Below are 15,818 nucleotides of genomic sequence, written 5' to 3' on the forward strand. Positions count from 1 at the left end.
CTGAATTTCTTGCGACGCCATTTTCAGTTGAACCATAGTCGTTATAATTTATATGATCATTTATTGTAATCATCAATGTAATGACTAACACTGCATCTATATGGTTCCTCCAGTGAGAGTAGTGTATCAATGGTCATACCAAGATTTTTAACCATCTGCATAATCACAAAACAGTGTAGCATATAAATAAAACGTTAAAGAAAACAAAATAGATTTGATTGAGACAGGAACTGAAATGTTTAATAACAGCAGATTTATTATTACCTGTTATATATAGAATGACAATAAAGACTGAAGCAAGAATGGAATGTTCAATTGGAGCTTGAACAATATCATGGATTTTGAGTGTCCCATGTATGCACGACAAGATGTGTGTTGTACCAATTTCTTGATCACCTGAAACTATCATCATACAGTCTCTTGACAACGAAAACTTTACTTCTCTGATGCAACTACAGTCATAAAAGTATAATACAGCTAGTGCAAATTCTGTACATTATCAGATTTTAATATAAAGATTCAAATTGAAGACTTACATAGCTACATACAATTTTGACACCCTAAAAAATGCAAGTTGAGTAAAAGTGTGTCACTTAACAAACATGACACAAAACCATAAACTGGAAGTTTTTATATCTCAACACTTCTTGTCCAGTCATATGCACCATACAGTAAATCACAATATGCCACAGTTAATTTAGCATATTCAAAAAAGCAATAGGCATAATCAATACATAATAAAGAAAACAATCCCTCCGTACTTAAATTATAGATGAGGTTCACCCTATTTTATGTCCTAAAACATCATCATTCCTATGTCGACAGGTATTAAAATTAACTACCTTCTTAACCAGACGTACATTTATGCTTGGGAAAGTTTTACATTATGGTCCTATAAAAAAAACTTACCTTGCATAATCATAAACTGGTAATTTGTTATAATGGTCTGGTTAGGAAGGCCTTTTAATTGGTAACGATAGGTGTCGCTAGCCGTATTTGTCAACAAAAAAGTAAATAGAAATTCAGTATCTTGTTCTGAAGGAAATCACAAAGTGCTTTTAACTCTTCCTATGCAGTTCACACTCACTAATACAAATGTCTTCTTAGCTACAGCTCAATTGCATCAATTCGTTCATATTAATCAAGAAAAAAAACCTTAATATTGTCAACGTGTTTTAAATACAATGATGATCAAAGTGCAGACTAATATAAACAGGACATTCTCTATGTTGTGGTCTGCAAGCAACAACTTCTACGCACTGTTTCACCAGAAGATTTCTGAAGACGACTTAATTTTTTTTAATGTGTTCGTAAAGTTTGATGTGGTTTATTTTTTACATTTAATAGCCACTGAGAAAAACATTAAGAGACAGTTCAGAGTGTTTATAGCATATACAATCCTATCCCTCTGCTAAATGTTGGATAGGTGTCACCAAGGTATCTAACTCAAGTCAGTCGCTAAAATGTGAGAATATAATCAGAACTACTGTACATCTGTACAGTCTGGTCAAAGAATACCTTTAACAAAGGATGAAACTGTCAGTAAAGAAAAGAAGCTGCAGCTGCAGCAATATTTAGTGAGGAAGCACTCAATAATTTAGTTAAACCGCTTGGCTTTGGAAAACTAAAATTCACATTGACTTGTTCAATATGCATGCAAACAAAACACTTTATGCAGTAAAAGTACACACAAATACAGATGTCAAATTTCCAGATAATGTTTACCTAACAATATCTCTGCTTGATGGTAAATAAAAAACATTGGAGATTAAACATAATAAATTAATACATGCAGTTTTGTTCATTGTCATGAAACAAATGTTCCAGAGTATCATAGTGAAAGACTTTTAAGTTTACAAGAAATAAATACCTTAACCTATATACAAAATCACAATATAACACAATTATTCTTTACATCAAATGATTCGGTTTGTTCCATGCACAGTTTCACACACACATTTTGTACGCTTATAATTATTCAAATAGGGACAGGCTAAGTCACCAGTGATACCTAGAAATGATACAATCTTGTTTCAAGTAGTTTGTGCAACCTTATAATTTTTGCAAAACGGTTTAGGAGACTGCTCTGAATCCCTTACAAGTAACACAAAACAAATTTGTTGTGGTTGTTGCTATGGTTCGTTCCCAGGAACCTTTTGTTCACCAGGGTCAAGCAGCGATGGCACACCTTTATTGCTGCTACGTCTCAATGCATTCCTCTACCTACTGGCAGACTTGCTCCAAGTCTGGCTGGTACTAGATGATGATGATGATTTATGCAGTGGAATTAGACTTTCTTCACTAATTAATGTGGGGAAAACATCTCTATCCCATCGATTCCTTTTCATCAATTCTGCTTGTCCAATTCACAGTATTGTTTTCTTTGATTACTTTGTAATGACAAACTGCAGTTTTACAACACTGAAGGTAGCTCTATAATCTCTGACTCATTGGGGAGGAGTAAGGTGTTAAAGACCGCACATCTCTCCCTAACTGCCATTCACTCCACACCTCTACACAGGATCAGTTACCCATTTAACAACTTGGTCAATTGGAGCAAGTTTGCTGTGTCAAATGGTATCAAACCAAGCATGCATGCACGCTCATGTGCTCTAATCACTTTTCACTTTTACAAGATATAAATAGAATGTTAATAATGATATTCCTGTAACCTCTACAGGTTAATAAACCTCTTACAACAAGGAGCTATTTCTATTATCCTTTATCCTACTTTACAAATTTTCCAACAATACTGACAATAATACTAATTTTGCTGCTTTGACTCTCAAGTTCACAGATTTATCTATCTAATCCATTGACTCTGCTATCTTTACTTAATCTGTTAAGATGATGACAGACATGTACCTCTGCTCCTTACAAAACAAATCCACAATTTCAAGCTGAGATTATATAAACTAACTGTGCCGTTTAGGAACTGTGAATTTCAATGCATGCTAAAAGGTTGACAGGTTTGTGTAACAAGGGTTGTTTTGCAAAGCAATGAGATGCTTCTGGTGCTTCTTTCAATGCCTTAATAATGCCCTAAAAATGTTAATAATGCAATCTAATCACACAGATCACAGGTACACAAAAATAATTGCAAATTAAGAGGTAAGTGTATGCAAAATTCCACCTGCAGATCAGGATTTTAACAAATTTAGTCTTTGAATCTGACAAACAATTCCTCAGTTCTGTTATGGTAAGAACTTACACATTTTTTCAATCTGCCAGTAACTAATACCTAAAGACTGAAAAGTAATTTGATTTACCACAGATATACACAAAATCATATTCTGCAAATGCAAAATCTGATATTACAGTTAAGGTTCCATGACTTAGATCTCATCATACTAATACATCTAAAAATGTATTGCAACACAGAAGCTGTGTCATTGTGCCCATGGCCTTAAACACAAAAGATTATCAGTAAATGTTTATAGTTCTATATTTCATCAGGATAATATAAATATCCACTAAAAAAACATTATTATGGACTGACAATGAAGTACAGCAATAGTGATTGTTTATGTAACTAAAGATTTCCATAACGTGATTATTAGACAAAACTTGATGTTATTTATTTGAAGGTTACAACATTTTTGATAGCTTATGTAAGAAACACTTTAAATTAAACCAAGATGAAGCAGTCTAGGGATCTTAAGCAACGTGAAAAAAGCCTGCATTTTTATGACTTCTAGCTAACCATTTATTTCATGCATACTGATGAACAAAAAACCAGAGTTTGATTTATCACAAATTAAATATTTCTGAAAGATGAACAACAAGCTGACGCTTGGCACAAACATTCTAAGGGTTAAAATACATATAAAATCATTAAACCTTATATCAGAAAAGACACAGTCTTGCTACATGTTTCAATATTTTTATAAACTGTTCTATAAACTGAGTAAACAGGGGTGTGCAAGGACTAAAACAAATATGCTCTGTGGAACAAAAATAAGTTAGCTGTTTTATATTTTGTTAAACCTAAGGAAATAAAAGTACATTGTATGAACAAATGGACCTAGCACCCATGAGACAGTTATCCTCTGATAAGGAATGCATACGACTGGATATTACTGAGGTGGGTGGTCTAGTTACATCTTGACAAAATATCTTCTGACATCCTATACAAACATACTATTTAGTTATAAACAAAAAAAAATCCCACAATCAATCCAGTTATCACAGATATAGTGACCTATTTAAGACATGGAAAACTTTTATTGTACTATAAATGAAATATTTATTTGTAGCTATTCATGAGATAGACAAACTTTTATTTATAGACAAAAACTAATAAAAATAAAGGAAAGTGACTACATAATTAATAAAATGCAAGTGGTTCACCATCTGTTGCATGATATGGAAGCCAAAATCAAAATTTCTACTTCCGCTGCCTTTTTCTTTCCCTGATAAATAACATGCTCATCACGTCTATGTGGAAAGTTTTCCAGTCACATACCGAGTGGTCACTTAAATGAAACATTCTGCTTTAAAAACAAGCACACTAACCATCAGGCTACAAAGCCTCCTCTTTTCAGATAACCTGACAATTTTACAGACTTAAGAAGATTCTTTAAAAATAAAAATTATCAGTTTTCTTTGTATCTGCATGAAACCCCTTAATCGCAGGACACAAAGGTGTTAAATAACTTTTTACACCTAGGCACAAGTGGTCAACACCTGCGGTCTCGTACTTTGTAGGGCAAATCTTTCGAGGGGTCACTCTTCCTCAAAAATGTATCCTGTGTCCAGCCTAATCTTAGCACAACTCATACTTCACCAAAGGGCTAATGTAACTTGCATATAACTTTCTTATAACTTACATGTATATACAAAGCAAATCACGGCAATAAAAAAAGTCCAGAAACACTAAGGACGAAAATAAAAGTAAACCTTCACGTCATGTAGTATTTATGTAGTATATCAGTTTCTCCAAATTGTAAGTTCAATCAAATCATTTTCTAAAGTATCTCTTCTTTTTGTGGTTCCTTTCTTTGCCAAAATTTGGTGGCAAGATACAAGCTCCTTTTCTATTTTATTATTCTATCACTGCTTTACAGACTTCCAACTGCCACAGCTTACACTCCTGTACATAAGCTCACACACTTTTTCACTTCAGTTCTCCACAAAACCAAAGTATACACCCTGCCCACTTCATTTAGGGCAACATGGGTTGTCCACCATTAAAACAACATCTATACCATAGTGCTCCACTAGCTCCATCAGGAAAGTACGGTCACCCACAGGGTCAAGACCAATGGCCTTCATATGGTCAGATGTCAGCTGGCGATCCGGAGACATGGAAATGTCCAGCAAGGTTTGAAACAGCCGTTCATTCAGCTCCATGAAGAATCTATCCACACAGGAAGGAAAGGAAACTGACAAATAGAAACAATCCTCTTGAAATGAAAAGAACAAAAATCTAGCCAGTATAATAAATACTGAGACCAAGTGAAAAATCCTGGATAGACTGAATTTCAACCAATAGGCATTACATAAGAACACACATGTGCATATACATATGCAAGCATCCAGAAGGTATGGATAACTTTTTGTGCAAATATTCTTCGCATCTATGGTCTGCCTAATTTTCAAAGAGATACTAACATGGTTTGTTATGAAGTACTGACAAAGGAACAAAACTGTCACAAACAAAAATCAAAATTCGTAACACATTTCTTTGCTGATAAATAAAGGTTTGATTTTTGAAAAGTTCATAAAATTTCATTGTAAGTAGATTTACAAAAATTAATAAAACAATAAAAATTGCAATAATAGCTATGTATGTGAAACATAAACTATAATATTTCCGTTTAGATGTAATGAGATAACCACTCTGTAGATGACTGGGGGAAAATGTAAGACAACTGAAATATGCAGGTCTCTATACTTACGATACAATAACTTCTTCTTCATTTAAAATATCTTCTCCAAGTTCATCCATGTTAAACAAAAATTGATTTCTGAAAAGAAAGGAAAGAAAAATATCTCCAAAACGTGATTTAAAAACTTGTATTCAACTCTCAGCTATATGTATACATATTGATAATATGGAAACAGATAAATGAAATAATCTGTCTTGGGCCAATACATTTTGTGCTGTATACTTCTTTGTCTTAACTAACTCATATCTTGCCATGCCATGTCATGTGTGAGTTTTGCTAATGATAAAAAGCTTTATCAGTTAGCTCCTCTTGCTAAGCTTCCTGGTCTGAAGGCATGGACACAGGAAGGCACAGCTGACATAAAAACCTGAACGATACAGAAAAGAATACAACTGAATGATGACAAGACTGAACTGCTACCGCCTTGTCCCAAGAGATGTTTTGGTCATCCTTCTCTTCCTCATTCTCTTACCATAAACAACTCAACTTTCTCTGCTTCTCTTGGCAGTTTAGGTGTCACTCTTGATCAGAGTTAGACTTTCCATCAGCATATTTCTCATGTCTGCAGGATTGCTTACCTGGATCTTCATAGGATTAGTTCCCTTCATTGTTATCTCAAGTGAAGCAACCAAAGTTCTAGTTTGTGCTTTGTCTTCTTGAGGATCAACTATTGTAATTCCCTTTTGGCTGGCATTCCCAAGTATCTTCTTGACAGACTTCAAAGGATCCAGAATAAAGTTGTTCATCTTACCTGCATATCATCTAGATCTGGAGATATAACACCTATCATTTGCTGTCTTTGCTGGCTGGCAGTCTATAAACTTATTCCACTATTTCTGGTACCCATCTTTGATACCTCTCCAAACTCACTCCCATCTACTATACTTTCTTACTACTACTCCTTTCATCTTCTGACAGCAGATTTTTTCAAGTCCCACTAAGAAAAAGACCCATGGACAGACGTATCTTCTTGCTATCAAGCCCCCTCAACTCCGAACACATTACCTGTCAGCCTTCATCACACTGATTTTTAACAAACTTAAGAGGTACTTTTTTTTTTCAAAATCAGTTACACTTTATCCTTCCATATCCTGACCATGGGCAGGCATAAAGTGTGTCTGTATTTGTGTATCTGTTATATGAGTATAGGTGTGTATGCATGTTAGGGTATAAGTTTCTTTAGAATTGGCCTGTTTGTAGTTGTATTTGTAGAGCGCTCTAAGCAATATATAAATGCTCATTATTATTGATGGCCACACAGCTTGTGTTACAGACCAACACTTGGGAGCCATAAATATCATTCATACAAATTTCTTAACATTTTAAAATTTCTTTCCTGAGAAATCTTCAATAGATTTTTAGATTCTTTAAAAATGTTACCCTCACCATGATCTAGCTCAATTTTGCACCAATTTAAAATGTGTTACATGACACATCTTAAAATCCTGACTAACAATACATTGGTGTAACCGAGTGGTGGGGGGTTGAACAGTGACCACAACAGTCCAACACGCAAACAAAAGGCAGGAACTGTCAGCAGGTGTGCGACCCTACGGTCAGCCACATCAACCTCTGACTGCCGGGACACTCAGTCTAATTCTTTCATTCAACAGGGTCCCGTTGGTGGCAAAGAAAACAAAACAGTGTTCGCACAGCCGAGTGTACCGGTCTTTCAATTAACACCCACACCTGTGAAGTGGTGACTGCGCTATCTCACTAACCTCGCCCCCGACCCCGGGGCCATGACCTTGTCCGTCAATCAAGGCGGCCTGTCATCCGTTTTCCCCCCAATCCGCGATCACTCATCACCCACCTATTGTTTCAACACGGCCCTCTACATCGGCAAGAAAATAAACTACATGTACTTAATAATAACTATGGAGTCATCATAAATTTAACATAAAATTAAACTGAGTGAATATTCTGATCTATCAATCTGATAATTCTCCCTTATCATCAACATGCATAAAAAACACTTTCCATGAAAAAATACTAATGATCACCTTTGGTTGTTGAGTTTGGCCAATTTTTCTCTGTCAGCATCTGTGATTTTTAGCAAGTCTTTTAAAGCATGCGATGAAGAGAAGACATTTTGATTGTCTACATAAATATCATATAACTGGATTTTTGATTCAAATATCTTTTCTGTAGTACCTGTAAAAGATACAAAACACATCAATAAATATCTGTCAAGAGCAACTGTCTGTGTGTAGTTTACACTTGTTATTAATGTTCTATTAGTATATATACAGTTGATTGCATTTTTTTTATCACAGATGATCTTGTGAACTATTTCTTGATTGTTTTTACATTTGCATTGCTCTCTTTCTTTGGTATTTTAGTGCAGAAATATGCCCTTTTGTGAAGACTGGCATACACCTTTCTCACCTGCAGAAGCACATTTAAAAGACAACTGAACTTAGCAGAAAAGCCAAAAGTATATGCATGACAGAAGTCAAGGTAAGTAAAGACAGGATAAATTTCCCCATCACTACTAGAGCAAGTCAAAGTTAAGTAGAGGCAAATTCCAGACAAATGTTCAAGATTCAAGGAAGTGGCTTTGGATTATTTCTTTCACATCTAATTGTGCAAATTACAACTCCTGTAAGGTCCAAATTCTTTAAGCTATTAAGAATAGGGCTAGCATAACATTTCTGAAGATTAAATAAACGCGACTGGCAATTAGGGGGTTTATGCAATATCTTGATTGCCCTTACTGATGTGAAATACATCACTTACATGCAACATAAGAAATCTCATTCTCCAATGCCTCAATGTCCGCAACACTGACATAGAAATGTGGTCTTAATTCTCGTGTTCCAAGACCTTGTACTCTGTGACTGGCCAAACAGCAAGCACAGTACACTGCAACATTCCCATGAAAAGCAACACAATAAAATAACTTCTAATCCAAATGAGATCAAGGGGGGAAAAAATATCAAACCAAAGCCTTGATAGCTCAACTGTATTATTATTATAAATAAACATCAATTACATATAGCCATGACTAAAAATTACAATTAAAAAGCCTGCACTGATTTGGAACATATTCCAAAAGTGAGGTCAAAATCAAATTTTTTAAAAAAAAAACTGTTGACAAATTATCAAAGGACGAACATAGATCACAAAACTGTTATGTTCAAATGACGCTCTGTGCGCCACTGAAAGAAAATATAAATTTCAAGTTTCAAACATTGATGTATATTCTTTGTCAAAAGGTTTATTTTATGTTCATGCTAATTTGAAAAATGTTAATTTCTGAGGAAATAAATTAAAATTTATGTCTTATCCCATTAGTTTTTTTTTTTTCAAATTTGCACAGAGTTTTACCACTTTGTAATGTAAAAGCTCTTAAATTAGCTAACCTCTATAACAAACAACACCAATTGGTGGAGGAGAGAAGAAAATTATTCGCCGTTGCAGCAAAGCAAATTTCCATAACGTGAACACATGCTCTCCAAAGAATTTTATAAACTGTGCAAAGCAGCCTGCAGGGTGTGTTATCTGAAAAAACAAAGTTGTGAGATATATATATATCAGGTTCTTTAGGGTCAAATGCATTTAAGACGGTATGATTCATTATAATCACTCACTACCTTCTATGGTTATATCCTAGCTTCATACATAAGAGGTGTCTTGTGCATATTGAGAGGCAAGTATTTGCTAATACTGATTTCACCATGCAGATCTGTACCACATTCTCTTGGTTTGCTCTATTTAATGTGCTATAACAGGTACATCCCATTCTTATAAATATTATCATTCTATCCTTTCCAGGTTTAATTAATAATAATAAATGCAAAATTTGTAAAGCGCATACCACACTCCTAAGGACCATACTTTTAGCCCTTTAGAACAAGAACAAAACATATACAGCATATGAGGGACAGGATAACAAACAAATAACATATGAGCTATAAAAGAATAAACAACAGTACTAAACGAAGAATAAAATCAAATACAGAAAAACACAAAGAGGAACCAAATAACAAGAACAAGAGCTGAGAGTAACATGATAATGTTACTGTACATTGTTACCGTAATTCCAGCGTAAAAATGGATTTTATAGCTTTTTGTAGATGTATATAGCAAAATGGTTGAAAACAGAATAATACAGAATGTCTTATGGCTCCATTTTCCTACGTCTGTGATTCTCCTCTTTTCTGCAATGCTCCCACACTTAATCTACTGGTTGTCATTGTGTTATTCAGTCGTCATCATCCATTCAAATGTACCATTAATAAAGCACTAGCATTTCTTATAAAACACACACCTTCATTTCAGGAAGCAGCTCAATGCTAGGTGTGGAAGGTGTTGAGAGAGGAGAAGGGATGTGTGCAGCATTGGAGTGAGATACGTTCAGTGGAAACTCGCCCTTCTTGTCATTGTAAAAAGCAATTAGTTGAGTATACTTTCCAGGAATCTCCAACTGATGTCTGAAATGGTATATGAAATGTACTTCTAATGCAAAAAGACATAAGTTCACACATTTACAAAAAAGGATTTTGTCAAACCCTAGAAAATAAACTACCCCTTCATAGTACATACATTATAAAAGTTATTAATATTTCATAATGCAGTGACACAGGGTGGGCATAAATGCATTTAGTCGTCAACCTGATTGCAAATACTACGATCATCTTGCACATAAATTTCAGACAGTAATTTAGAGTGCTCTAACTTGAATCAAAATACCTGCACAGCAGTTTGGTGAAAATATTTTAGGGAAGAGGATAAATAACAGGTGAACTTAGTGAAAAAGCAGCATTTGAGGCAGAAAAAAAGAAATGAGTGGCATGAAATTATTGAAGTGATTATTAACATAATTTCAAAACTGTTGATACATTGCACATTTCATGTCTCCCCTTTCTTCTCACTTCCTACATGAATGTATTTTTAATATATATATATTTTTCTTACAAACTGTATACATGCTAAACTATCCTTGAATCAAAGTCTTATTTGAAAAAGAGTGACAAGTGAAATAACCTTCCTTACATCTTAACTACTAACAAATGTGAATTACCACAGTTATTAATGCTCATGTCCACTGCTCTCAGATAGCAATCGTTAATTTTTTTATCATATTTTATCCATTTGTTTAAAAGTGTCCTTCCATCATCTGCCAAACACGAGACCTAAAGAAACAGTGGCAGAGTATCAGTACTAAATGCTCCAGTACCAGCTGAAACATTGAGTATACAAAACATACCTGACTTGCATCTCTAGAAACTGCATGTGTCTGTAGAGGTTGGTGTAAGAATATGACAGGATGCCCACAGACTTCATTCGTGCCCCTCGTTCAATTTCACTTTCAACTGGCATATTTTCAAAACAGGAAAGTCCATACAAGTTGTCTTTGCGAAAATACCTGTCATAAGAAAATACAGTAACATCTGCAATGCAAATTTCATAAAATGACTTTGATCTTATTTATTAAAAACTACAGTGTTTTTTAACCTTTTTCACACATTTCCTAACATTTCCCCCCAAAAAATCACAACTTTTTTTAGCTACTGAAGAGACATTTGTTTCTGTAATACTGTGGTCACCCATAGCTGACAAAACATGAATTCACCATTTTTAAAAAGTGCAAAACAAAGAAAAGGCTTTTAATGCTTGGTACATTTTTGGGATCAGGAAATTGTTAAATACTCGGTTTCAAAATATGGAAGATGCATGAATGAAAAGAGTGATTTATGTAAAGAGACTAGATGTAGAAAGAGTTTTTAGAAATTATGGGAGAAGTATCTCCGTACCAAGTTACGAAAGGTTACCAAGGGGTGCTAGCACCATGACATCAGTTGCGGAAAGTGGGGAACATGTTTCCCCACCTGTGACAGCTACCCAGCCAAGACCTGGCAGCCAACTTGGAATCATTTGTGAAAAGTGGCTTTCTTTTTGTAATTACTCTAGGCAGAAAGAGTGTTCCACCCTCACATTCAACAAAAATGCTCAGTAAATGCCAGAATTTTGACTTATGTGAGCTAACCCTGGGGTAGGGGGTGAAGAGGACTCATGCATAAGTTAGTTAATATAATATTACAGACCAAAGCCTTCAGCCTGGTTTAGCAGGCCTAGTAGATAAGAGACAGTACTGAATGTTGTTTAAGGAGTGACTGAGTGGATTATTTACTGTAGTACTTTGAAATAAGACAAGAAGGAGTTGTAGTATTCTTTGGTTATCAATGTTTTTTATATCATGCAGGTCATGGCTTAGAATAAAAAAAAATATAAACATAATTATATAAAAAGAGAGAACACAAAATTACTGAAGTCAGAAAAGCACAAAGCCAAGTTTTTACAGACGAGAAGCCCACGTGCAGATGTTGAGCTGTTTATTGTGTCAGCATGTTTGTCTGTGTGGTGTAGATGTTTGCAATGAGTTCCTGACAGCAAAAGCCTGAACTTTTGCATGGTAGTTGGAGCAGTGCTTTCTTGTCAGTGCATATCTGTGCTTGTCAGTCCACACTTCAACATACCAGTTCTTCTGTTGGCTGTGACTTCAATTTCTAAATCACATGCATAGCCCTTACTTGAGGCATTGAGACACATTTGGCAATTTACTCCTTTTTATAGCCATAAAGAAGTTCAATAGCAATGATTACACTACCTTGTCCAATATTCTTGTTCTTTATCAGACAATAAAATGAGACAAATCACTCACACTACACCACACCACACCTTCTTCCCTATGTACTTACACAAAATCTCGCTCTAGTGTGTGTGACCCACTAGGCATGGATTTGAACTCAACTCCATCTAAATCTGTATCTTCTGGCATGCACCATTCGATCATATTCCCTAAACATTCCAAGCAACAAAATTAAAATCAGTTATATGCACACAAAAAATTCTTAATATTTAAAAATAATGCTCTTCAAAACAATAAAACCATCATCACCAAATTAAGTCAAGTTTAAAAACTGATCTAATCCAAAAATAACATAAACAGGATGTACATCATAAACTGGCTATCAGATTTTGATATAATAAAATATCCAGTTACGTATTATGTCAACAAAGCTACAATTGGAGCGAAACTTTCTTTATCACTGAATATCTGATTTTGATTTTTTTTCTCTCACTTAACTGACTAACAGAATATCATTGAAATAAATTTGTTACTCTCTCTGCTGCTGAACAAGACAGATGAGAAAGATGTGGTTGCACTAAGATACCCATGAATACACAATTTAAAAAAAACCAGGATGCAAATCTATCTGTTTTTGCAGGCAGTTTCACTTACATTTAGCCATAAAGAATTAGAATGGTTCCCCCCCACCCCCCGCAAAAGTCAGCTACATCTCTTTCAAGAAGCATGCTATGTAGTCACATCCATTACTGCAGAGGTGGGCAATTAATTTTCCCAAGGGGCCGCATGAGAAATTGGGATGGTTTTAGAGGGCAGGACTAATATAGTTAACTCAGTTTTACCCAATACTGTATATATAGTATATATACTGGCAGGCGGGCCAGCCAGAGACGGGAGGCGGGCCGGCCTTTGCCCAGGTCTGCATTACTGTATCTATTCCTAATGGTGATAACTTCCATTCCAATTGCAATCTTTCTTGCCATAAGTGATGATATCTTAATGTAAGGAACAAAATTAAAGTTCAATTATAGGCATAACAAATGTCTAATACATTGAAGTCTTTTATATAAATACAAAATAATGACAGCAAGTATTTTTTTAAGTTTCTTATTGAGCTATTATAAGTCACTTCCAGCTATCTTCTCCTTGATTTGCAGATAAATGTTTGATGATTTCACTTATTGTAGATGGTCTCTCTGAGCACTGCACATATTGTATACCTATTAAACATTGGTAATAAAATCATAAAGCAGCCTTGGTCCAAATATTTACCTTTGCTTTCCTTCTGAAAAATGATTTGCACTAAAAAACACAGTATACCTTCCCTCTGTACAATTTTTTTTTTTTTTTTGAAGTGGAATAACCTGTGGTTATGGATCAATTTTTTTTTTATTTCACTTCCACATTTTTAATGTCAACTTTATGGACTTTTTCTTTTTTTTTTTCCTGTGCCTGCTGATGTGTTACTCTTGGAAGTCACATTCCAAAATGTATAAATCTCTTTTATAGCTTTGATAATTAATAAGACATTCAGGCCCAAATTGTCTCTTAGAGGGGGCAGTAATTCCGCAAGGCCTAATCAACAACTGCCTGTCCTTAAACTACTCGTACTACATTGTTCAGCACTCATAATCATTTTCAAGTGAATTGACTGAATGAATGAAAAATAAAATCGAACTATAAGTGTGCTTTTTCTAGTCAAAATCAAATTGCTTTAATTATACGTCAATGAAAGAATGTGATGTGATTTAACTCGCCTCCCCGCCCCCGCGCCAAAAAAAGAGAGAAGTATTACCAGATCTCGTGTCGAAAGCCACAACAAATATAGCCACGATTAGATCATTTCCCCAAGGGAAGATGCGCTGAAACTTCTCCTGATGGTTATTCGATTTAAATCTCCTCTATCATTTTCTGTGTCAAGACCTAGATTACTGCTTTGATATACCCTCCGTCTACTGACATGAAATTCATCATAATCATTGTCTTTCAGCAGCGGCTGTTCGTCTGTCGCCATTTCGCGCTGGTCAAGTGAGAGTAGCTTCCCTTAACTTACCAATACCCAACTTTTTTAAAAGTTCGTGTAAAAAATGCTATCATAGGCAACAGGCTTTTATAAGTACTTTTTTCATCACTGTAAGCTGGTACCAGCACAGGAAAATCCGATACACAAAATGTATCACAAATGATGAACGATGATAGTCTTCAATGTCCCTGCTACTGTCCAACGGATGAGTGCTTTTAATCTTCGGCTGACGTTTGTCATGAGCTTTTTCATTTACCCTCCCGTTTCAAACGTGTCTGGTTTCTCTCGCATCTTTCTCTGGTCCCTTTTTTTCATATCCTTCACGGACTACGATGGGAGGTTCTGTTATGGAGAGTCTGTTTTAAAGCAACTTCGGAATATCAGCATGGACGTGTATTGGGATATTCGTGATATCAGCCAGGTATCGGCTACGAAAATTTCAAGTAGTTGTTGGGACTGCCTAAGCCTCGTGGCTTAAATTTTCACATGCATATTTTTTCCCATTAAAACTGCAAGAGATCTATAAATTGTCGATGTTACCTAGTTTTTGAAACCATTCGAATTTGCAGTGTGTTAGCCGAAAGAGAGTTTCAGTTCTAAATGGAATCTGCATTTAGCAGTCAGACCTCTAAATTTTTAGTAGTATTAGTTCATGGTGAGAAGAAAAATGCAGCGGTTTAATGTGATCTCCCTTGATCCGCCTCGTCCACTTGTTATCATACCCTTTACTTTGCACATATTGCTAAGAGAATTATGGAACAGAAATAATAAAAATATATTTCCAGACATCACCAAATTTTCCTTCATGGTTCCAGTAAGATTCTGAGCAGCCTCCTCGGGGACTTGCTCGTCAATGCCAATATTTTTTCTGTTATCAGCAAGCAAAATATAGACATCCCACATCCACATAGATTGGAGCTTCTTGGTAGTAACCTGATGCACTGCTACATTATCTGCCCATTACAATCTGCATTACCTCAAATCCTTTCTCTCAATACATCCAGTGCAATCTCGCGAAGCCTCTGACCAAGCAATCAAGCTGAATTTTTTATAGATGTGCCTTTAAAGTCTTTTGCAACCACCACATAAAATCTTTGAGCGTTCTATTCAATTACCATTGTATTTTGTGAATGGGCATCAATTGTTTCAATACAGATGATTCCGTTTAAAATGTTTGCACCTTGTAAATCTTGGTCCTGCCTGCAATGGTGCAATTGCAACTTTCTCTTTGAGAGCAGCATAAAGAAAACCCAATACATGCTTATCTCATGGGCCATATGACAACAACAAAAAATTTCCAGCATTAACT

The 15,818-nt window shown here is 35.2% G+C and overlaps 1 protein-coding gene across 1 annotated transcript; it reads right to left on the bottom strand.

The window, feature by feature from the left end:
* Positions 1 to 213: 213 nt before the first annotated feature.
* LOC112576861 (protein LCHN-like) lies at positions 214 to 14,908 on the bottom strand. Its single transcript, XM_025259669.1, is given in 10 exon segments — positions 214 to 5,359; positions 5,901 to 5,969; positions 7,895 to 8,045; positions 8,631 to 8,756; positions 9,257 to 9,395; positions 10,165 to 10,327; positions 11,104 to 11,262; positions 12,596 to 12,695; positions 14,282 to 14,329; positions 14,332 to 14,908. Coding segments are annotated over 10 exon segments (1,323 nt in total). The 5' UTR covers positions 14,501 to 14,908; the 3' UTR covers positions 214 to 5,160.
* Positions 14,909 to 15,818: the final 910 nt, after the last annotated feature.

This window comes from Pomacea canaliculata, linkage group LG12 (genome assembly GCF_003073045.1).
Source record: "Pomacea canaliculata isolate SZHN2017 linkage group LG12, ASM307304v1, whole genome shotgun sequence".
In the NCBI taxonomy this organism is placed as follows: domain Eukaryota; kingdom Metazoa; phylum Mollusca; class Gastropoda; order Architaenioglossa; family Ampullariidae; genus Pomacea; species Pomacea canaliculata.